This window comes from Maylandia zebra, linkage group LG12 (genome assembly GCF_041146795.1).
Source record: "Maylandia zebra isolate NMK-2024a linkage group LG12, Mzebra_GT3a, whole genome shotgun sequence".
Taxonomy (NCBI): Eukaryota; Metazoa; Chordata; class Actinopteri; order Cichliformes; family Cichlidae; genus Maylandia; species Maylandia zebra.
Window position 1 is genome coordinate 14,862,875 of NC_135178.1, and position 21,695 is coordinate 14,884,569.

The following is a 21,695-nucleotide window of genomic DNA, read 5'->3' on the forward strand; positions in this document are numbered from 1 at the left end:
CTCTTTTCTTCCATAGTGTCTTTTCTGTATTCTGATTAAAAGTTTCTGCTGATAAGGAAGATTTCATTTGTTTGTAGCCAGCATTGCCAGGAAACAAAAGACTGTCTCCCATCTCTAAATAATACACTGTTTATTGTTTTCTAAAATGGTCAAGAAAAAAGTGAACAGTTTAATACCTGATTTTTTTCCTCTCTCCCACTACCTTTGCCCTATAGATTCTAACATTTGAGACCAAGAATCCGGTAGAGCTTGCCGAGCGTCTGCGTGCTGTCTGTGGGAATCAGAGCAATGCATATGCCCGTCTGCTGGAGTATCGTCTCAATGCCCTGCGTGGCCTGTGGGGGGCGCAGCGGCAGCTGGCCCTGGAGGAGCAGCAGGAGCGAGAAGGGACTGGAGGGGCTGATGAGGAGACCTTGGCCTTGCTCAAAAGACAAGGTCTGCTCCAGCAACCCGAGCAGGCGCCCTTCACTTCCCGTGTCGGCCTGTTGCTGGTCTTTCCCCTTTTACAGTCCCAAACTCGCAGTGACCCAGCACTCTGCGGTGTCACAGCAGAGGTACTGCTAGCTTGCCTCCGGGACTGCCAGCCGCTGAGCCTTAGCAAAGAGCCCGCTGACTGCCTCAATGGCCTGGAGGGACTGCTATGCTCCTGGCTAGAAGATGGTGCCCAGGAGTCAGGCCCAGTGCATGGACACACTCAGCCGCAGATCCTACAAACGCACAGACAGAGGGAAAACGCTGCTGCTGCACTCGTGGCACTTGCCTGTGCCAGGTGAGACCATCCGTTCCTCCTTGCTGTTCTACCTGCATCCTTCTTAGGATCATTCTGTTTTTGTCTTGTCTTGTCATTTACCATTTGTCTTGTAGACAGTGTGCTGTACTAATGGTATTCACTGAATGATTACATACAAGATCTCATTGAAGTGCAAAACCTGTGAAAATAAGCTATCAAGAAAAAACAATACTCTTCTTAAGTGGCAATTTTTGTTATCAGGCAATAACATTAAATTATTAACTTTTTTTCTTAAGAACCACACAACGCACTGTGGTAATCTTGCTTTGATATTTGTAATGTAAGATAAAGAAGTAGTTGAGATTTTGGTATGATTTTAAGCTTATGGATATGAACAGACTTTTTGGCTCCATGAACTTGTAGTCAGAACTACACTCTGTTGAAGTAAGATAGTAGTGCTGTTGGAAAACAATACTTCTTTTTTTCTTCTTAGTTTCAGTCATTGTTATTAACTTCATTAGGCAGCACAGGGGGGCCTTGTGTGTAGGAGATAATTCGTGGCAGCTGCTTTCTAAATACTGATGTTTGGTTTAGATGAGGGCTCTGCCTGAGAATAGCATGCAGAAAGCAGGACAGGGCGATTGACTTTAAATTTACCAGGTTTTTACCTGCACTATTTTCACATATGTCCACATCGGTTTCAGTAAACTTCACACAGAGTTTGTACAAGGGAGATAAAATGTAAAAGACATTTAAATGGATAGTTCTACATGTACTCACATCAGGTATTGTCTAGAAACATTCAGGAAAACAGCTTTAATGAAGCTGTTTTGCTCTTCATTGTGCCTTGTTCATTCTCTAGAACTCTTCGAAAATATATCAAGACTTTACCTTGTTTGGTGTTTTGATTGGATAGTGGGGAGCTCTGTCTTACATTCTGGTTCATAATCTCCCACAGGTGTTCATTTGATTTGAGATCTGGTGAAACTTCTGACTCATATAAGTTACATACTTTCATTCAGTGTTCCTTTGTACCCTATTGATGTGGAGGCATTGTTATCCTAGAAAAGACTGCTCACCTCAACACACATAAACACAGAAATATTATATTATAGGCTAAATGTGATAACTCAGAGCACCTTTATTATGATTTAAAGTGACCTTTTCCTTTCAGGGGACAGGTGGACCCAAACAATGCTTGTAAATTGCGCCGTTACCCTTACCCTTTCAACTTGTCAGACATATTCATGTATTCTTGCGTGCAAAGAACAGAAGCAAGCACACAAAAATATATCTGAAGAAGCTAATCTTTAATCTGGTTTGTTTGTTTTTTAGTTTTTCTGCACAGATGAGCAGAATATCCTTGTTTGTTTAGTTTTTGTATTTGTGCCTGAGCTCAAGCTTCTGTTGGTGACAGCTGATCTTGACTTGTCAAAACCAGAACTCTCCACTCTTTGTTCACCTTCTGTTGAGGCAGAGAGCTCTTTGTTGTGGGGAACTATCTAGCCCTGATGCTTTTTCACCCAGCAGTGGAAGCTAATTAAAGGGCTATCAGCTTTAACCACCCTCTCTCCCCCCCTCCACCTCATCTGGAGTTGGTTAGTAAATTCTCTGTATAGGAGGGCTATGTAAGCAAATGGACTGCACAGGACGTTGATATCAGCTGTTTAGATGTTTACATAGTATGGCATTGCGGGGTTCACTTTCATGAGGCTTGCATTGATGGTGTCTCTCGGTCTTAGTTGTTGATTTTAATACTCCCAGTAGCACTATTAAATGTTATTATAAACATACGAGTGATAATTTCATAGCTTAACCCTTTCTCTGGTACAAGCATTGGGTTTTAGTTGATTTCGTAGACTGTTTTTAGAATTAAAATACACACACCTGAACGTGGTCCATAAGTTAATTAATTCTTGACTGAGTAAAATCTGTAAAAGTTAAGAAGATTGCTCAATGTGGCATAATCTCTTTTAAATTTTTTAAATTTACATCAGATCCTGCCCATAATTCATGCCAAGTTATTATTCCTCTTGCGGCTCCAGGAAAGATTAACAATGAGTTTTCACTTGTGTTTCACGTTGAGCTCTCTTGAATAATCTGCCAAACTCATTTCTAGGGGATCCCTGAAGACCTTCATCCACACAGTTCACCTGCTGCAGAAACAAACTGATCTGGGCCACCTCCCTGTGTCAGACGTACTGTACAGGTGAGGGAAACTGTTTTGATTTAACTGAAAGACAATGCCTAATAACTTCCCCAACATGTAACTACATTATATTTCTCCTGTTCAAGACTTTTGCTCCTGGAAGGAGGCCCGGGGTCTCCATCCTGCCTCTTGGGGGGAAAACACTGTGTTTCCTGGGGTTTTGAGGACATGCTGCCCACACCAGATAATTCTGCTGGAGGAGCAGAGAGTAAAGGTAGAAAACAATTTCAGAAAAAGTTTTTGTGATACTTAAAATGAAAAGATATAAATAATATGCAGCCATGGTTGAAAGTTTTTAGTTCTCTGGAATGTAAGTTGTGGAAAAGATGCTCCTTGTCTCACTTGCCATCATAATACTTCCTTCCTGTTTTATTTATTCACTGAACTTGTTTGAAATGCATCTTAAATCCAAGCAATTATCAAGGGTGGAAAGACCATTGTTCCTCTTTGGGTTTCATTCGATGTCACATATAGAGAAAACATTTTGTCTTGAGTTGAAACTAAAGATCTTAAGTGGATAAAAGAGAGGAAGTGGAGTGATGTCTCTCTGTCTCACAGATGACTATCTGACGTGTGATGGAAGCTGAACAGGGCATACTGTACATCTATTTTTATTGAGCCATAAAGTAAATCTGAGCATTTATTTTTCAAGCTAAATGGATCTGTTCATTTTAAGTCTTTTTTTTTTAATTTTTTTTTTTTATCAGATCTCTGAAGACATCACTATTTCTGAATTTGCAAAAGTCTGCAAAACAAAGACTTGGTCCACTTTTTTTGCATCCTAATTCTCTTGCCTGGTTTTGTCCACTCTTTTGTTGATCCCTGCCCCTACAGGTTATTCAGCTGTCTTTGATGTTTCTTTCATTTACCTCCTACTGAATTCCATTGGTGCCTGTGTTTTGCAGATACTGACCTGGGACGCTGTCTAGCCACAGATGGGCTATATCTATATACCACTAACTCCTCTGGGAGAGGACTCAGCAAGCTTGGCTCTGGTTTACATGGGACATTGAGGTAATGTGACACTACCTCTAGCCTCCATTCCTCTCTCTTCAGCATTCAGAGAACAGAGGGAAGAAAGAATGAAGCAAAAAAAAAAAATCACAAAAAATACTTGTGCACTGAAAGGCATTATTTCCTAGACATTTAAAAAACATTTCCTATTGTATATAGTTATATTCTCTCATGTTACTGATTTATTTGGTTTATTTAATTTAATGATATTGTAACGAATTGCATACTTTGCTGAAAACTAGATCCTCAAATAATGTTTTTTAGAGCTGATTGAGCCCAGAATTTGTCCAGAGACATTATGAGGGTATACATGCATTATTGGTCAGCCAGCTTCTGAAGGGCAAAGCACACTGTGACCTTACAAAACAGATATTTGGATTTCAACTGCAACGTAAATGGTTGTAATTCTAGCTATTGTTTGCAAAGCAGCTTGTATGAAAGAAGTAGCACGCATCAGGCCAGGGTATTGCTAACTGCATGCTTTAAGTATCTTTGGGGGTTTTTGTTATTTGTTTTTGGGGGGTTTTTTAATCGGTCTCAGAAATATTACCTTAAAAAGCTAAAATTCCCATTTGAGAATTTGATTTAAATTAGAGTTAAAGACAGATGCTTTGAGTGCCGCCTTGCAAAAAGAGACAGAGTTGCAGTAAGCTGCTTGTGTCCTGATGGGAATTTGTACTGACGCTGATCAACCCATGCTGCTCGTCTCACATTTTCTCTTCTTACTGTGGCTATTCACAGCAACACTCAGTATGACAAGTAGCTTCCCAACAGTTAGACAATATGCTGTCAATAACTTGTCAAAGTCTACTCTCATTAAGGTCAACAAAGCAAAGTGACTGCGTAAAAAGAAGGAAGGCACACTGTCAGTTTTTATACGATCAACACATACCGTACATTTCTGGATTCTTATTGATTGTAAGGTTTGATTTAATTTGTGGTAGCTACAGGATTTGACCAAAAACTCACAGTTGAGTGACAAATTAAACAATAAACCAACAAAATGTTTTAGTGAGCTGCCTGAGCATCTTTAGTATGACTTGGAATAAACTCCAAATGCAGACCAAAGGAATCAGTGCTATGTGTTTGTATAGGGGATTTGTGTATTGTCGAAATGAAGAGTTGGAGCCCGGCTGGGTGGTGTTCAGCAGCGGCCGCCTCCTCCACCGTCCCTCATCCTTTGATGCCAAGCCACATCAGCTGTGCCAGGTCATTGATCCATTCACCCTCCAGGTACTGTCTACTTTCATTACTCTATTTTAAGATGTATGTGGACTTATTCTGTAAATTCTGTAGATGGGATGTATAATCTCAACAGATCATGAAGTTCTTAGTGGGAGAATGTTTTTCTTTATTCATCGCAGGTACAAAGGACACAGAGGGGTACTGTTTAATTTGGTATCTCAAAATTCAAGTATAACTAATACCTAAGGCTAATTTTCACTCTTTTCTCTTCAGGTGTGCCAGATTGTGCCCATGCCAGCCCATCACTTCCCCGTGGGCAGCAGCATGACCACACTGCACCTCTGCTCAGACGGAACCTATCTGTACTGGGTGTGGTCCCCAGCCAGCCTCAATGAGAAAACACAGAAAGGCCACTCTGTCTTCATGGATGTCTTTCACTTGTCGGTGAGTATCTCGTGCCCTGCAATATAGTCGCAGCAGTATTTATTTTGTCTGTGTCTTCATTAAATCTTTGATGTCTTCTCTCTCCTATACATGGTGCAGACACAGACAGGGTTGTGTGTTGCAGACATCTTGCAGGAGAGGGTTATCCTTACTCGCAAAGAAGGCGAGTCCTCCAAGTGCTTGAATGAACTTCTCTTAAGTCGAATGTCACGCTTCCGGGCCTCCCATTCTGCCACATTGGCTGCTCTCACAGGCTCTGCAATCACCAACACTGTCAAAGAGGAGCAGTCTGGTAATGGTAGAGAAACTATAAATATCCAAAGTTCATACATGCTGTGATTCATTTGGATGATGTGGTTTTTAAAATATTTTGTTGAATCCTTTTGTAGCGGTCAATACTAGCTGTGGACTCCCTCTAAAGACTCTGAGAAGGACCCCGATGTATGTTTGTGGCACCTATCTGGTAATGCTGGTTTCACCTCCTGGTGTATCTGGGAGCTCTGCCACACGCTCCTTGTTTGGAGGTACCAGCAGCCTCTCCTCACTTAAAAGTAAGCGCATGCAAACACATGCACAGGCTCACTGCTAAATCCTGATTATGTTGAGTTTTTTGTCACTTGTTTTTTGGTTACTTTTTATTTATTTTATTTTTAATTTTAGAAAGTCTGACACTAAGCTTACTAGCTGCCTGTAGATATTCTGTATAAATCTTATTAAATCTGATGTTCCAAATAAGTATTAAGCATCATTTATGACAGTGGCTAATTGCTGGTGAATACACAGCATTTAAAATAGTAACATCTTGATGGGTTAATGAGTTAATGTTAATGGTTAATGAGAATTTTGGGAATGCCCCACCCCCCACTGCTTTGTATCATAATTTAAGTCATGAGTTTATTAACTATTGCTCTTATGTTTTTCGTTCAGTTTTGGCCTCCAGTCTGGTCTTTAACCTGGCTGATGGTCAGTTCAGCAGTCGCGCAGACCTCATTGATGCTCCTGGCAGTTCTTTAGGCAGGGGAGCCCAGGTGGCAGGGCTAGGTGAGCTGAAAACTTGTCACATTTTACTTCTACTTACGTGCGGCAAATATTCACGCACTACATAACTTTTACTTCTGCATTCTTTGAAGGAGCGTGTTATGATGCACTGAACAACTTGATCTGGACCTGCTCCAGTGATTACATAGATCAGTGGTGCAACCCCGGGAACCAAGCCTTTCATCATGTGTGCCATAGACTCGGTGTCAGCCACGTCATCAAAGAACCCAAAGGTAGGTGATGTAAACAACAAGTGGCTTGTTTTATAAGATTAAATCATAAAAGTGACAGATCTGCATAATTTGTCCTTTAACAGAGGAGACTGTGGCCACTGGCGAGGTGATCAACCAGCTGCTTCATCATGTAGGTGCTATGTGTATCCACCAGCTCAACTTGCTGGCAGCCAGCAGCAACAGTTTGCCCTTGGGGGCCTTACTGGGAAAACAACACCCCATTGAGGCCCGTCACTTCAGCAGCATCTGTGACATTATGGAAAAGGCCATGGTCAATGGTGACACCTGCATCATCCACTGTATCTTAGTTGTGTTTCAGGTGATTTTTGGGTGCAGCTGAATTTTGCCAAAAAAACCTTTAGCATTTTCTGTGTGATTCTAACGTTGTTGTGTATATTTTCTACCATTTACAGGTAGTGTTTAGGTTTTTCAATCCTCAGTCAGAGCAGAATAGGGAGAGTGTGCGCCGTGCAGGACTCCTACTGTGGCAGCTGCTCATGGCTCCAGTGGACCAGATAGGAGCAGAAATTCAGAGAGAAGTCTGCTTGGCTATTAGGTAAGTTACAATTACTCAAAGACAGAAGTAATGGTTGGATTTGTGATCATGATTTCATTTTAATGAACCTTTTATTTTTTATTTTTTTTATTTTATTTTTTTTTACCTCTTCTCTGTAGCTCAGGCCTCAATATTTTGTATCAGGGGGAGGCTGAACTCAACAAACTACTGAAACTGGTTCTAACCGAAGGTGATTGGCAGCTCAGGCTTTAATTTAAGTGACACCTCCTGTATTTTATTCTCATTATTTCTCACATGGTGTATGTTTTTTACCTTTAATATTCAGGTGAAAGAAACAGTGGATTGTCTCAACTTCGGGATGTCATCCTTACAAATTTGGCAGAACAGTTGCAGAAGAATAGATTTGGAAGTGAAGAGGATGACCACTACAGGCAAGTGGCAGCCTTGTGGCAACAATACTATCTTTTCTCTTTAGATCTGTGTTTGTTTAAAGTTGTGGAAATCTGTCTTCTTTTACAGATTGAATGATGAGCTGCTGCATTGTATCCTCAAGACTGTAGTCCGAGAATCCTGCCTCCTCATCACCAAATGTCAGACTGTCGCCCGAGATGACTTCCAGAAACTGCTCTCCACTGTGCCAGTATGAATATCAATTCAGCAGCACTTAAATGCTATCAATCCAGACTGGAAGATTGCATTCATACAATTTAAGATGGTTTCCCTTCTCTCTAGGTGGTCTCACCTAGTCTGCGCTACCTCATGGCTGTTCAGAACCACCTCCTCAGTAATACCATTCTTATCCGTCCGGATGATAGTGATGACAGTGACAATTCCCTACAAGGGGAAACAATGAAGGTACAGGTAAACATCCCCTTTAAATACCCCTACCTTTTTGAAAGTGGAGTCTGTGTGTGTGTCAATGAGAGACCAACACACCAAATGAAGCAATGGCTTTTGAAGTTCTTTAAGGGTAATGCTGAAGAGTTTGTGCGCAGTGCAGTTTTTTGTGATGTCATTTATTATTTGTTGAAAAACGGTGTGTTCATACTCAAGGTTACTGATGACAGCAATGAAACAGAACAATCTAGAGTTTGTTTTTAATCTGTTGGCATGGAGTATGTATTAATAGTTACATATTGAGTGAATGTAATTACTGAAAATCTTGGAAGCAGTGTTACGTAAGTGTGGGCCTACTCTGTGTCATCCTCAGGAGCTGCAAAGCAGCATCCTGTCCTTAGCAACCAAAATCCTGGTGGGATGTGATGAAGTATTGGAAACCCTACAGCAGGTCACCACTGCTCTGATTAACAGCGACATAGCTGACAGAGAAACCAGGTGAACTTTTAAATACGTTTGCTTGATTCCTTTAAAATCTTTTTACCACTTATGTTGGAACATTGCACGAAGACATTTGAAGCCAGTTTGTATCACTGTAAGACCAGAATGTACCTGTCAGAAATTAAACTAGACATGAAATTCGCTTTGTTGGGTCTTGTGTACTATATCACCATGAAAGAAGATTTAACTGAACCTGATTAATGCTGATCTTGTTAAAACAAAATGGAACAGTGAGGGAGGTGGTATTTATTAAAGCAGGTTCTTAGAATCACTGTGCCAGACTTTCCTCTTCTCATCTTGTTTTTTTTTTCTGCTAACAGCAAAACTAAAATTTTCACTTGTTTTTTATCTTCATTTTGTTAAGGTTGAAAGGCTTGGAACAGATTACCAAGGCCACTATGCTTGGGCACCTGCTGCCGGTGTTGCTCACCTCTCTGATGCACCCAAACCTGCAAACCCTCACCCTCGCTGATGCCCTCATGCCTCAGTTGGTGCAGTTGGTGCTCTATACCAGCCAGGTCAGTTTTGTCAGTCAAGGAGGAGATGGTTCTTGTATATTTCCTTGAGTAGAAAAAGCAGCTGTTATTAAGTTGCTTTTTTCCACTCTGTTTTTCAGACTGCCTTGTTACTAAAGACTCAGTCTCCGCTTTTTACTGAAGAGTCTCTGCCTGCTGGTGGCTCTCTGGGCCAGGGAGCAAAGACATGCACTGCTGATGACAAGTGAGTTTTCTAGATTTCACCATAAGAATTAAGCCAGGGAGTGTTATTCTGCATAATAAATATTTTGAAGAGGTGATTTTCTTCATGGCACCGGCTGTGTCTTAAGCTCAAATTTTAAAATGACTAACTTATTTGTATCATAGAATTCTTGATGAACGTGAAGAGCCTGGCTTCCTGACAGGACTGAAGATCCCTGCTCCATGGGCTGCTGGGAAAACAGTAGAGACTGTGCATCCTGTAAGGGACAATTACAAATTCAAGGAGACCGTACACATCCCAGGAGCCCGGTGCCTGTACCTTCGCTTTGATTCTCGCTGCTCATCACAGTATGATTATGACAAGGTAATGACTCTTCCTGTGTACGAGCTGGAGACACAATCATACTTCACCTTTAGACATCTTTTTGTTCAGTTTCTGAAGAATGGTATTGTGGATTTTTTTTAAACAAATACATTCTCTATTATTATAGTTGGTTATCTATGCCGGTCCCAACACCAATAGTCGTAAAGTAGCAGAGTATGGAGGAAACACTCTGGGTTATGGCAGTCGCAGTGTCCTGGGAACAGGATGGCCCAAAGACCTTGTGAAGGTAATAAAAGCAAGTATGAATTATTCATTGATAGATGTTCATAGGTAGTTTGAAGAGCTACATTTTGCTCTGTGTTCTGCTTTAGGTTGAAGGAGACACAGTGACATTTTCTTTTGAGATGAGAAGTGGACGTGAACATAATACCCCTGATAAAGCCATGTGGGGGTTCTCCTGCACTGTCAGAGCTCAGGTAACAATTCAAATGTCGTCAACATCTCTCTCTATATAATTTATTTATTTATTTTTACTTTTTGAAGTAGTCTGAAGATCCTGTATATCTTTTTTTGTTTTTACAGGAGTCATCAGAAGATGTCTCTGGAGGTCTCCCCTTTCTGGCAGACCTTGCGCTGGGGCTGTCAGTGCTGGCCTGCTCAATGCTCCGCATTCTGTATAATGGGCCAGAGGTGACAAAAGAGGAGGAGGCCTGCCATGATTTGCTCTGCTCAAAGCTGCTGCAAAGGTAACGGAGCTAAAATAAAATGTGTCCCATTAATAGTAACTAAATGTGATGTCCTACATGTAAGGATTACTACATATTCTTCTTCGGTATCTAGTTGAGTCAAAGCTGAGCTGCTAGCAGCCTAAAATGAGTAAAAAGAAATTTCCCTCTAGGTGTCAGTGGCAGGTGGAAGCAAATGGTGCCATCTCTCCAGCCCTCACGCCCAGTCCTTCACCTCTGCCACTCACTATTGAGGAGGATCGGGAGTTCACTTACCCAGCTGACGTGCTCATCCCACCTCCAGGCCTTATGCCAGGGACCTACTTTGACTTGCCCCGAATTCGCCTTCCTCCGGGCATCATGTCTAGGCTTCGAGAAGTGTCCGGAAGGGCTCGACCACAATTCCGCCCAAGCATAAAGTAAGAAATTAATTCTTTCAGTCTTGACAGAGTATGGCATCTATATACTGTACATGGATTTGTCACTCTCCCTAAATGGTTGAGACAAACACCCCACTAATTTAGGGCTTCTGGTTTTTATATATTCTGAAGGAAAGTCAAGAGTCACAACAGAGTTGATATTAATATCAAGGTTTTTGTTCATGTTAATTCACTTCACAATAATTTTTAGCTTGTTCTTTGTTTTTTGTAAGGGAGGTGATAAGACCAGATGTTATGGAAGAGGTAATAGTATCTTGCGTGATCAAACATTTGAGCCTGGTGGATGCGCTTCAGTCACTCGTCAACTACCAATACCGCGAGGATCACACAGAGGAATATGACCTGCTCTGTAAGATCATGGCTGAGACCTTTAAGAAGATTAATGCTATGGAGCGGCAGCTGCAGGTAAGTTTATGCTGACCATCAAGGTTTTTTGAAAACAGTATTTTATCGATTAATTATGCTTGCAACAAGTGAAAGATATTGTTGTATTTTCAGTTTTTGTTCATGCTATTAAATAAGAGGTTAAGATTAGAATTCTTTATTTGAGCAGTTTTAATTTATTGGGTTAATTTATTAAGCCAATTTTCCTCGGGATGAATAAAGTATTATCAATCAGTCAATCAATCAATCAATCAATCAATTGTTTAAGTTCAAATAAAGTTAATGTTAAAGAGTACCTACAAAAAAGAAATAAGAATATCTAATCTTTCTAAAAAGAAAGAGTACCTATAAATAAATAAACAGACAGACCTTAAGACAAAAAAGAGTGGAAGACTAATACTGTGTCTAATCATTTCCTGTGTTGCTTTCAGAGTGTAGCAGAATTGGAACAGAAATGGCAGAATGAGGTAGAGGAGGCCCAACAAGGAAAACTGGAGAACAACACGCCATTTTTTCACGACTACCACTTCTTTGAGGTAGACTGCCACAGATACACTAATTTCTGTAATCAACCAATGATAAGATCTCAGTTATTTAAGTCTGTTCTTTTTTATCTCTTTTTGGTTTTATGTCTCTCGTTTTTTTTTGTTTTTGTTTTTGTTTTTTTGTTTTTTAACATCACCAGAACAAAATGAAGGAATTGGAATTACTCTGCTCACTGAAGGAGGTCCCACTTGATTTTAGTGATTTGGAAAATGTTGTCCTTGCTTTGAGGCAAGTATTAATTATGTAGCTCATTTACACTTTTACAGGTCAGTTCGTTTTCTAACAGTATTTATTTGCAATAACAGGGAGAAGTTCTTTCAGGAGGTGAACAGTAAACACATCAGAAGTAGCAGCCCTCTTGCTAAAACTAAAACTCTGGTGAAAAGTCTAATGAACCGCACTGAGCTACTGCTCCATGTCACCATCGCTCCACATTGCAGAAGTCTAACCAGCACACCTGCTGGCACACCAGGCCCAGGTAAATGCGTATCTGTTTGTCTGCCATCTTTTGTTACAGGTGTTGTTTCCAAGTGATGCTTTGCTGGTTAGCAGGACTGAAATTAAAGATTTCTTTCTTTGAACTCGTGGTTTTCAAATTTTTGTTGTGCCCAAGGCACATCAACGAGAGTATAACTTTTGATTATACTGTCAGACAAAGACACGTTCAGGCTATTTGAGTCAAGCATCTTATCAGATTTTTTTTTTTTTTTTGCGTGAGTGTTGACTGCACTAGCATATGCCTTACATGTATTACCTTTTCAAAGCTTTTCATACAATCTAACCAACTGTCTTGCTGCCGCTGGTTCATACCCAGTGTGTGATGGCTTTTTATTATCCTTTGAAAACAAGTACATTCAAAGTACTGCACCTGAAATTTAATAAGTCACCCAGAAGTGTTTGTGAAGTATAATGCAGTAATAACATATGGTTATGCAACTCACTGACCACTATTTGGAAACCACGGCTTTAAATAGATGTTTTAGACCTGTGATTAAAATCATCTACGCTCCTGAAATATTAAGATTTAAGCATATGGCTACTGTTATGTAACTCAGACTTGGGATGTTTCTCCATTGGAGAAAAAAAAAGCAAAGTTTTTATAGGTATCTGTGTTTCTGTGTAATTAGATGTCAGTAACTGTTAAAGTTTGATTTTCACCCAGTTCTTCTTCTGTTTTTTCTCAGCCTCTCAGTCTGTGTCTGATGCCAAGACGGTGATCCCCATGGTGAAGCAGCCAGTCTTCTTGCGTAGCATGTCTGCACCTTCTGACTTGGAGATGATTGCTAACCAAGACTTGGAGTTTACACATGCGCCACAAAGGTATTCTTCTGTCTGTATTAGATAAAAGGAATGCAAGTAACTTATAGGAATAAAGAGTGTTTGACTGTATTTACAAACCTTTTTATCTTCAGAAGGCGACACCACCCTACTAGTCATCGCAGCAGCTCATTTACCCTGCTGCAGTCTTTGGCCATAGAGGACAGCCGAGACAAGCCAACATACAGTGTGCTGCTGGGACAACTCTTTGCCTTTATTGGAACTACACCTGATCAGGCTGTAGGTTTTTCACTCTTGCCAGTGCTTTAAATTTATTGTTTGGCATAGATGCATTCAAATAAATGGATGGAATTCTGATTTGCATTAAGGTAATTTGTAGCTCTTTTGTTTGTAGGTCTCAAGCAGTAGTTTCCTGTCTGCTGCGCAGACACGTTGGCGGCGAGGCAGCACACGAAAGCAGGCGCTTGTTCATATGAGGGAGTTGCTCACTGCTGCTGTTAGAGTTGGTGGAGTCACCCACCTAGTAGGACCTGTCACTATGGTACTGCAAGGTGGACCAAGGTAAGACTAGAGGAGGAACAGCAAATGTAAATTTGAGTGTACTCTGATTATGCACACTGATGAAATATAAGAATATATATATTCTTGTAGTTATGATTTTGAGCTGTCAGGTTAAACTATAAACAAACATTTGGAATTGTGTTTTTTTTTTAACTTTTTGTTTGTGTGCCATCTGTGCAGGATTGAGGAGCTGACCTGTGGGGGAATGGTAGAGCAGGTGCAGGAGGCCTTTGGGGAGACCATGACGTCTGTAGTGTCACTATGTGCACGCTACCCAATTGCTTGTGCCAACAGTATTGGCTTACTTTGCACAATCCCTTACACCAGGCAAGCAAACCTATTTTAACTTATCTCGTTTAATATTCCTGCAACCAAGGCCTTGATTGCTTACCCTAATTTTTTACTTGTGTTATCATAGGAGTGAGGAGCAGTGCCTCGTTCGCAGTGGGCTGGTTCAGCTTATGGATAGCCTGTGCAGCTTAAGTGGGCAGAGGGAATGCAGTTCAAATGAAAAGCAGACCAAAAAACAGAAGGTGGCCACCATGGCTTGGGCAGCCTTTCAGGTGCTGGCCAACCGATGTATTGAGTGGGAGAAGGTGGAAGGTATGAAAAGTTTGTAGATACTTTGATCAAATTCCTAAAAGGCTTTTTTTTTCATGCTGTAAGATGAAATATTATGATTATTGTGATGATGGATTAACAGTCTTTGCTTTTACTCTTCAAAGGTGGATCTACAGATGCAGTTCATTCAGGTCTGGCAAGACAGGTATCCAGCCTGCTGACCAATCACCTGGCAAGAGCCACAGAATGCTGTGGGAATCAGGCAGCCGGCAATGATGCGTTACAGGATGTGCTCAGTCTGCTCAATGATCTTTCCAGGTAAAGTTTATCTCATGTAATTTTTCTGTGTGTTTTGGGTGTTCATGGTAGCACTGTCATAATGTAGTAGCTAAAAGAAATGATGAGAAACCATGATGTGTAGAAACACTGAAAAACTTACGTTTATTTATCTTAGCTTTTGGTGGATCAAGATTTTTAGCATGGATCATGGTGATTATAACTGGGATATAAAATGAGATAAAGACTGTAATAAATCTAATAAAATATAATAAAATTCATAATATATATTGAGGATATTAAAATGTAATTTATTTTTTCTTAGGGACAAAAGCAAAGTGAATAAATATTACTGATATACACAGAACTCTAAATATCACATTGCTATATTAGGGCACCAATCTGCAGTGACTTATTAAGCCAGCTGCAATACCAGACACACCTGGGACTCGAAGCCAATGATTGAGTAGTGCACTCTAATGGAACAGCTAGCGGTAACTCATGGTGCAGAGAGAAGCTGAGAAGCCACAGAAAGAGTTAATAACAAATCAGCAACTATACCAAGAATTAAGTCCTCAACAGTCAGCCTCCCTGCAGTTCTTGCAGTTCTACAGCATACTGTAATAACAGCCAAACAAGAGCATGTGAGAGACAGAGAGAAAAAAAACTCCAGTTCACTTTGTGGTTTTGTTTATCGAAGTGAGTCTCCAAGTGTGTGAGAGAAGTAGCTACAACAGTAGAAAAATGAATGCTGGTAATAATGGTCACCTTACCTTAGATGATCTGAGGCTGAAATGTAGTAGTTACTGAAAGAGAGGAGAGGCATAAAAAACTGGTATTGAGACTGACTCTATAGCTATATTGGCCTTGGATTGTGCGCCATGTATTATCATGTTTTTGTTTTTCTAACACTTTTTTTTGGTTATTAATTATCACCTGTTTTTGTATATCGCAACACCGACAATTCATACAGTGTATGTTTATGTTTTAGGAGCCACATAGGGAAAGCCATCCTGAGCCAGCCAGCTTGTGTCTCCAAGCTCTTGTCTCTTCTGCTCGACCAGAGGCCCTCACCAAAGCTAGTACTTATCATCCTGCAGCTGTGTCGTGCTGCCCTGCCGCTCATGAGTGTGGAGGACTGCGGTAATGTGGCTCTGCCCTCGTGGAGCTACTCCATTAACACGCTAGATGCTGAGCAACAAGATGCCAATGATCCAGCCTCACGCATTGCTGCCTTGCTGCTAGCCAAGCTGGCAGACTATGTAGTACCAGGTTTGTCTCTCTTACCTAGAACCTCTAAATGCTGTCCACCATCTGAATAAAGGCAAAAATGGTAAAGCAACTATACTGGATGGTTATAAAATTGTCTTCTCCTTCTTATTCCTATATTCTATTTGCCAGGCTGTCAGACTCTTCTCTCACCCAGCTCCTCTGAGCCAGACACAAGTCTCTCTCGTGCCAGTTCCAAAGGAGCTCTCAAGTCTGATGATGTTGGGGAGGAGGGAGAGGCAGTTGATGGCAAGCTTTCGATTTTTATCCACAAGAGAGAGGACCAGTCATCTCATGAGGTTTTACAACCACTCCTTAGGTATGATTTCACCTCATATCTTTGTTTTGGGTTTACATTTGCAAGCTTACTCTGGGTGTTTCTGACTTTACTGTTTCTCCACTCTTTCCAAAATGTAGCAGCTCTGAGGGGCGTCCCTTTCGACTGGGCACTGGAGCAAACATGGAAAAAGTTGTAAAGATGGACAGAGACATGACAAAGGTAACTTAAAAATAACTAAACCAGAACCATAAAGTGCCTGTTTTTTTGGTTTTTTTGTTTTGTTTTTTGTAACTGCCATCTTTATCTCTGTCCTATTTTAAATGTTATTTAGAGTGGATGCTGTGAGGTGATTACAGAAGAAGCATCTGCTGCCCTGAGGAAAGCCAACAAGTGGGCCCAGTCTGGTCTGATAGTGAGCGTTGGTCCACCTGTGGAGACTTTAGCCCAAGAGACTGCTGGGGGCATTACTCCTGGCGACAAGAAGAAAACTGCTCAGACTGCTGTTTGCAGAGACAGGAATGCCGAGTTGGCCAGGTGCTGTTTCTGTGATTTAGACATTTTATACAAAATGAATCATTTAATATTTGCAGTCATATTTGCAAGTGGATACTGCCAGGTTGTAGGTGTATGTTGCAGATACATATTCTGATCTTTGGTTGTAACATTTCTTCTTAAAATCTGCCTTAATTAGGTCAGACCCGGTACGCCCATTTATCAGTGGCCATGTTGCCAACAGCATGGCTGCAGAGGTCATAGCCCTGCTTCATAGTCTGCTCACTGCTCCTGAGTCCAACACTGCTCAGATCTGGACAAGCACTGCTGAGAAAGTAAAGCATTATCCTGTTTCTTACCTCCATATCAATGATTATACTTGATATTGTTTGCTGATAGTGTTTCTCATGGCTGTTTTGCAGGTTCTCTCCCGGGCGCTAATGTTTATCCCTCAGCTGGGCAAGTATGCTGAGAGTATTCTGGAGAACGGCAGCAGCAGTGGCAGAAAACTGGCTAAACTGCAGGCCATTGGCAGACAGGCTGTTGCTGCACTCTGTGCTCTTGGAGGCTTTAAAGAAACTATCAAGATTGGTTCTGAGGTTCAGGTTAGTTCATATATCAAAGATACCACACATTATTATTGCATATATTTATCAAGATGGTGTGATCCAATCCATTGAAACCACTGAAAAAATGAACTACTGTCATTTTTTATCGTGCTTCCTTTGCTCTGCAGGTGGTAGGTAAAGGAGTGCTGGGGAGTGTGGGTATAGTTATGTCTATAAATGAGCAGGAGGGCATCGCTACTGTGAAGTTTCCGTCTTGCGAGTATAGGAAAGCTTGCAAAGCTTCAGATATCCTGACAGTACCAATATCACGCCTCTGCACTCCCAGATCTGAGGTAAGAATTCCAACAATAGGTTATGTACAGTTCTTATTATAGGCCAAAAGTGACAATCTGATTGTCACTTTTGGCTCTCCCCACAACAGGCTCTTCCTCTCTATAAGCTATCAATCACAGAGAAGGTGGTACAAGCTGTGCAGTCTATGCTTCTGCCACAGGAGGGCAGTCTCTCTATTCACACTTCTTTACCAGCTACCGGAGATGGCTCCAGCCCGGTAATGGCTGCAGTGCGCTTGCTGGCTGAAATCAGAACTAGGTGAGTAAATAGTAATGCAGGTAACCTTGTGCATTTTGTCTGATTGGTCAGGTCTGTGTCAAAATATCTTGGGGTTTGAATTTGGAATCAACTTTTGAACTTTTTAGTCTGAGTCTCATACTTGCATTATAAGGGGAAACTATCTTATATTTAAAATGTAAACCCCTTCAGACTGGAGCATCATTATGTGATATGATGTGATGTTGTTGTTTTTGTTTGTTTTTTGTCAGGGCGTGTCTGGTGATGGCCCAACTTCTAGAGGACAGCTCCTTCTGTGAAGAGTTCATTCAGCAGTGTCCGGCTGCTGTTGAGGTTCTCAACCTGGTTGCCCAGGAGTGCAGCCCTGGTGAGCATATACAGATATGTCATCAGCTGGTACTTCTCAGCACCATACCAGTTTAGCAACTGTGTGTCTGACACATTTCTGTCATCTTGTGCAGGAGAGCGCCTTGGCATGGTTGAAGCTCAATGTGAGAGAGTAAGAATGCTGTATCGGGACTGTGCTCGTCCACCACCTCCACCACTGCAGACGGACAGACGTCAGGTAGGGGCTCCTAAATACATAGACAAATAAATACATAGAGGTTATTTTGGGCTCCTTCTGTCTTTTCACCTTTGATCTGCTTGTCTTAACAGCCAAAGGAGATTACTTGGTGTCCATCCAGAGTTTTCCCTCCAGTCCGTGCCTGCATGTTTTCATCCCGTCTGACCTCTGTCACCTTCTTGGCTGATCCAAGTGCTGGAGGAGGGCTTCCCAGAGGCACTTTCATCTACGCAACCTCTCCCGTACCAGTTCAGGTGGGCACATCAGAGGAATCCACTCCTGCAGTATTTTAGTTTGTTTGAACAAATATCAACGATTAGTATGAAATATAATTATTCACTTATAATTTATTTATTTATAATTATTTACTTGGAGCCTGTCCATAGTTTAAACTTTTCTATCTTTGTCCTTGCAGGCACCATCGTTTTACTGGGAGATAGAAATTGTCTCCTATGGAGACTCAGAGGAGGACAGTGGGCCAATTGTGTCTTTTGGTTTTGCACCTGAAGCAGAGAAAAGGGATGGAGCATGGACCAACCCTGTTGGCACATGTTTGTTCCATAAGTATGTAGCTATTAAAGCGAAGATACTCCCTTTGGATTTCCTCTGCTCTGTTTCTCTTACTTGATTGCTGACTGCTTTACTCTTTTTTTGTCATGCTGTCTCTGTGTGCTTGTCTCCTCTCTGTCTGTGTGTGTCAGTAATGGTAGGGCAGTGCATTATAATGGCTCCAGTCTGCTGCAATGGAAGAGTGTCAGGCTGGATGTGGCTCTACTTCCTGGTGAGACAGTAGCCAAAATATCTTTCTTTCCATATTCAATCGATCATTTCTTTTGTTTGATTTACACAGCTTGGAAATCCATACGGCAGTCTGTTATGGATTTGAAATAAACGTTTTACATGCAATGTTGCTTACCAGGCTGCTCTTTCAAAAAGCTGATTGAAAAGCATATCTTGCTTTCTTAACTTAATCTAACTTGAGCTGTTTCCTATGTTAGCATGTTTTTAAAATGTGTCATGACCTGTTCACATCAAGCCATTACTGAGATGTGGATGTTCCATCTGCATGAACACAGGTGATGTAGCTGGAATTGGATGGGAGCGTTCTGAGGGCACTCCACCTCCACCTGGTCAGGCCCCTAAAGGCAGGGTGTATTTTACCTATTGTGGTCAGCGGCTTAGTCCCATTCTTGACGATGTAGCTGGTGGAATGTGGCCCCTGGTACACATTCAAAAGAAGGTGGGTTTCTGCTAAAAAGGGCTCATTTATATTTGAACTGCTCTAGGAAAATGTACTGGATTATTTATATGCATGTATATATTTATATATTGACTTTCTCTATATTCCTTTGCAGAACTCAAAGATACGTGCCAACTTTGGAAGCCGGCCTTTTGCATTTGCTGAAGGCCAAGCACACAGAAATGCTGCTGACTTGTGTGTAGACCTTGCAGAAGAAATCAGTGCAAATTTTGAAGCACTGCCCTTTGCTATGGCCTCAGACAGCGATAATGATGCAGGCGCTAGTGTTACTTCGGACTCTGGTTCTCATGGACCCCCTTGTCGGATTGCAGCTGTTGCAGTTGCTCAGCAGCGTATGTCTCTTGTCATCTCGCATTCCTTTTCAAAAAATTTTTTTCTTCCTTGTCGATTTGTATTTTTGCCTCATAGCCTAGTAACCTTTGAATATTTGGCTTTTGCAGAGTACAACAGTGACCAGTCCTGCCTTTATAAGGTGGAGCTGAGCTATGAGAATCTGGTCACCTCTGGACCCGACCCACATCCTCCCCCTATTGCTGATGATGAGAGTGATGATGAGGATGATGATGATGTTCCAAGAGTAAGAAAAGTCTGCAATGCTCAAAATTGTGTTGGAAAAAGTTTTAAGCTTAAGTATTTCATGACTGAATTTTGATTTGACTTCAGGAGGACCACTATGCCCTTCTGGTGAAGGCATGGGAGACAAAAGTGTTCCCCACAATTCGTAGACGGTTCCGTAACGAGGCTGAGAGGAAATCGGGCCTGGACCAAATCAAAGGAGCTCTGCAGCTGGGTAAATAACTTATATTACAACATGGCCAAAAAAATCTTGCGTGCCACTGCAGCTTTCCATGACAATAAACACTTAACCTGTGCTGCTTTAACTTTATGACCCTTAAGATGTTTTTGAAAACTAAATGGAGCGTTAATTGCGTCTAAAAGTCAAAATAATGTCATAATAGGAAGAACGTTTTGTACATGTTTATTTAACCGCCTTAAAGTTTATTGCTGATAATTTAGGTTCACTCATAGACCAAGGAATTAAGTATCAAATCAAATCAGACCTCAGTTTTAATACTACATGCTTTAATGTGCTTCATGATTTGATGATGGGATTCTTGTCATCAACCCTCATTAAATAGATGTCTGAAGTTATAAAATTAATCACTTACCAGACTGTCTACCTGTACGTAGAGCTGAGACGCTGTTTCTGGTTTCAGGTATGGTTGACATTGCGAGGCAGACAGTGGAATTTCTGTATGAAGAGAATGGTGGCATTCCTCGAGATCTCTACCTCCCAACTATTGAGGATATCAAGGATGAGGCCAACAAGTTCACTATCGACAAAGTCCGCAAAGGTATGAAAGGAAATAACATTATTTCATGAAGCACACAAAACAAAGTCTTTAGACATCTGTACTAATATTGCACATAGTTACTTTTCACTTGCTGCCACTAGGCTTGAATGACCTTATTGTAATTTCCAGTGGGGAAAAAAATCAAATGTATATACAGTGGTCCCTCGTTTATCACAGGAGTTGCGTTCTAAAAATAACCCGTGATAGGTGAAGTCTGCAAAGTACCCAGGAGACACGGCATGAGATTGATTGACAGTGGTCTACAGCCAATCAGGACACAAACACAATGTGCTGTTAAAAAAAACAAACAAAAAAAACATGCAAAATTGCACAAAAAAAATCCACAAAACAGCGAGGCCAGGAAAGGTGAACTGCATTATAGTGAGGGACCACTGTAATATGATGTGATGTCATTTAAATGATCCTCGTGGTGATGTACTGTTTCAACACAGGCTTGACTGTGGTCATCCGATGTCCTGACAGCAACAATACCAACAGCACAACAGGGGGAACAGCACTGCCGAAATTTGCCATCAGGGGCATGTTAAAAACTTTTGGTTTGCATGGTGTTGTGCTGGATGTGGACTCTGTAAGTATACTCATTTACCATTATAAGCGTTTTCTATCTTAACAAAGATGCTGATGAACAAACTGTTTGCTTTGTTAAGGTGAATGAACTGGTACAGGTGGAGACATACCTGCGTAGTGAGGGTGTGCTTGTCAGGTACTGGTATCCAATTGAAATGCTGGAACGCCCACCTGCTGGATCTCGCCGTACTGCGGCTAATGGCTTGGTCTCATTAGACAGTAGCAACATTCAGATTCACAGGTA

General features: G+C 41.2%; 1 protein-coding gene across 1 annotated transcript in view; it reads left to right on the plus strand.

Moving 5' to 3' along the window:
* Positions 1 to 21,695, plus strand: part of hectd4 (HECT domain E3 ubiquitin protein ligase 4) — a 39,024-nt gene that overhangs the window by 3,524 nt on the left and 13,805 nt on the right. The window contains exons 2-55 of the mRNA XM_076890746.1: positions 216 to 769; positions 2,850 to 2,939; positions 3,026 to 3,153; positions 3,845 to 3,953; positions 5,048 to 5,186; positions 5,412 to 5,582; positions 5,682 to 5,874; positions 5,972 to 6,133; positions 6,510 to 6,623; positions 6,713 to 6,853; positions 6,937 to 7,172; positions 7,267 to 7,409; positions 7,529 to 7,599; positions 7,696 to 7,801; positions 7,890 to 8,010; positions 8,103 to 8,231; positions 8,581 to 8,705; positions 9,073 to 9,226; positions 9,325 to 9,428; positions 9,572 to 9,770; positions 9,898 to 10,017; positions 10,103 to 10,207; positions 10,314 to 10,477; positions 10,630 to 10,875; positions 11,109 to 11,301; positions 11,712 to 11,816; positions 11,966 to 12,058; positions 12,136 to 12,304; positions 13,011 to 13,146; positions 13,239 to 13,383; positions 13,499 to 13,665; positions 13,846 to 13,992; positions 14,084 to 14,268; positions 14,391 to 14,544; positions 15,494 to 15,774; positions 15,904 to 16,090; positions 16,189 to 16,270; positions 16,383 to 16,585; positions 16,743 to 16,878; positions 16,966 to 17,148; positions 17,280 to 17,444; positions 17,534 to 17,703; positions 17,934 to 18,049; positions 18,144 to 18,247; positions 18,340 to 18,501; positions 18,663 to 18,811; positions 18,949 to 19,028; positions 19,324 to 19,487; positions 19,603 to 19,840; positions 19,949 to 20,085; positions 20,172 to 20,298; positions 20,726 to 20,863; positions 21,316 to 21,452; positions 21,532 to 21,692. Coding sequence (XP_076746861.1) covers positions 216 to 769; positions 2,850 to 2,939; positions 3,026 to 3,153; positions 3,845 to 3,953; positions 5,048 to 5,186; positions 5,412 to 5,582; positions 5,682 to 5,874; positions 5,972 to 6,133; positions 6,510 to 6,623; positions 6,713 to 6,853; positions 6,937 to 7,172; positions 7,267 to 7,409; positions 7,529 to 7,599; positions 7,696 to 7,801; positions 7,890 to 8,010; positions 8,103 to 8,231; positions 8,581 to 8,705; positions 9,073 to 9,226; positions 9,325 to 9,428; positions 9,572 to 9,770; positions 9,898 to 10,017; positions 10,103 to 10,207; positions 10,314 to 10,477; positions 10,630 to 10,875; positions 11,109 to 11,301; positions 11,712 to 11,816; positions 11,966 to 12,058; positions 12,136 to 12,304; positions 13,011 to 13,146; positions 13,239 to 13,383; positions 13,499 to 13,665; positions 13,846 to 13,992; positions 14,084 to 14,268; positions 14,391 to 14,544; positions 15,494 to 15,774; positions 15,904 to 16,090; positions 16,189 to 16,270; positions 16,383 to 16,585; positions 16,743 to 16,878; positions 16,966 to 17,148; positions 17,280 to 17,444; positions 17,534 to 17,703; positions 17,934 to 18,049; positions 18,144 to 18,247; positions 18,340 to 18,501; positions 18,663 to 18,811; positions 18,949 to 19,028; positions 19,324 to 19,487; positions 19,603 to 19,840; positions 19,949 to 20,085; positions 20,172 to 20,298; positions 20,726 to 20,863; positions 21,316 to 21,452; positions 21,532 to 21,692 — 8,438 coding nt within the window. The remainder of the gene's footprint in view (positions 1 to 215; positions 770 to 2,849; positions 2,940 to 3,025; positions 3,154 to 3,844; positions 3,954 to 5,047; positions 5,187 to 5,411; positions 5,583 to 5,681; positions 5,875 to 5,971; positions 6,134 to 6,509; positions 6,624 to 6,712; positions 6,854 to 6,936; positions 7,173 to 7,266; positions 7,410 to 7,528; positions 7,600 to 7,695; positions 7,802 to 7,889; positions 8,011 to 8,102; positions 8,232 to 8,580; positions 8,706 to 9,072; positions 9,227 to 9,324; positions 9,429 to 9,571; positions 9,771 to 9,897; positions 10,018 to 10,102; positions 10,208 to 10,313; positions 10,478 to 10,629; positions 10,876 to 11,108; positions 11,302 to 11,711; positions 11,817 to 11,965; positions 12,059 to 12,135; positions 12,305 to 13,010; positions 13,147 to 13,238; positions 13,384 to 13,498; positions 13,666 to 13,845; positions 13,993 to 14,083; positions 14,269 to 14,390; positions 14,545 to 15,493; positions 15,775 to 15,903; positions 16,091 to 16,188; positions 16,271 to 16,382; positions 16,586 to 16,742; positions 16,879 to 16,965; positions 17,149 to 17,279; positions 17,445 to 17,533; positions 17,704 to 17,933; positions 18,050 to 18,143; positions 18,248 to 18,339; positions 18,502 to 18,662; positions 18,812 to 18,948; positions 19,029 to 19,323; positions 19,488 to 19,602; positions 19,841 to 19,948; positions 20,086 to 20,171; positions 20,299 to 20,725; positions 20,864 to 21,315; positions 21,453 to 21,531; positions 21,693 to 21,695) is intronic.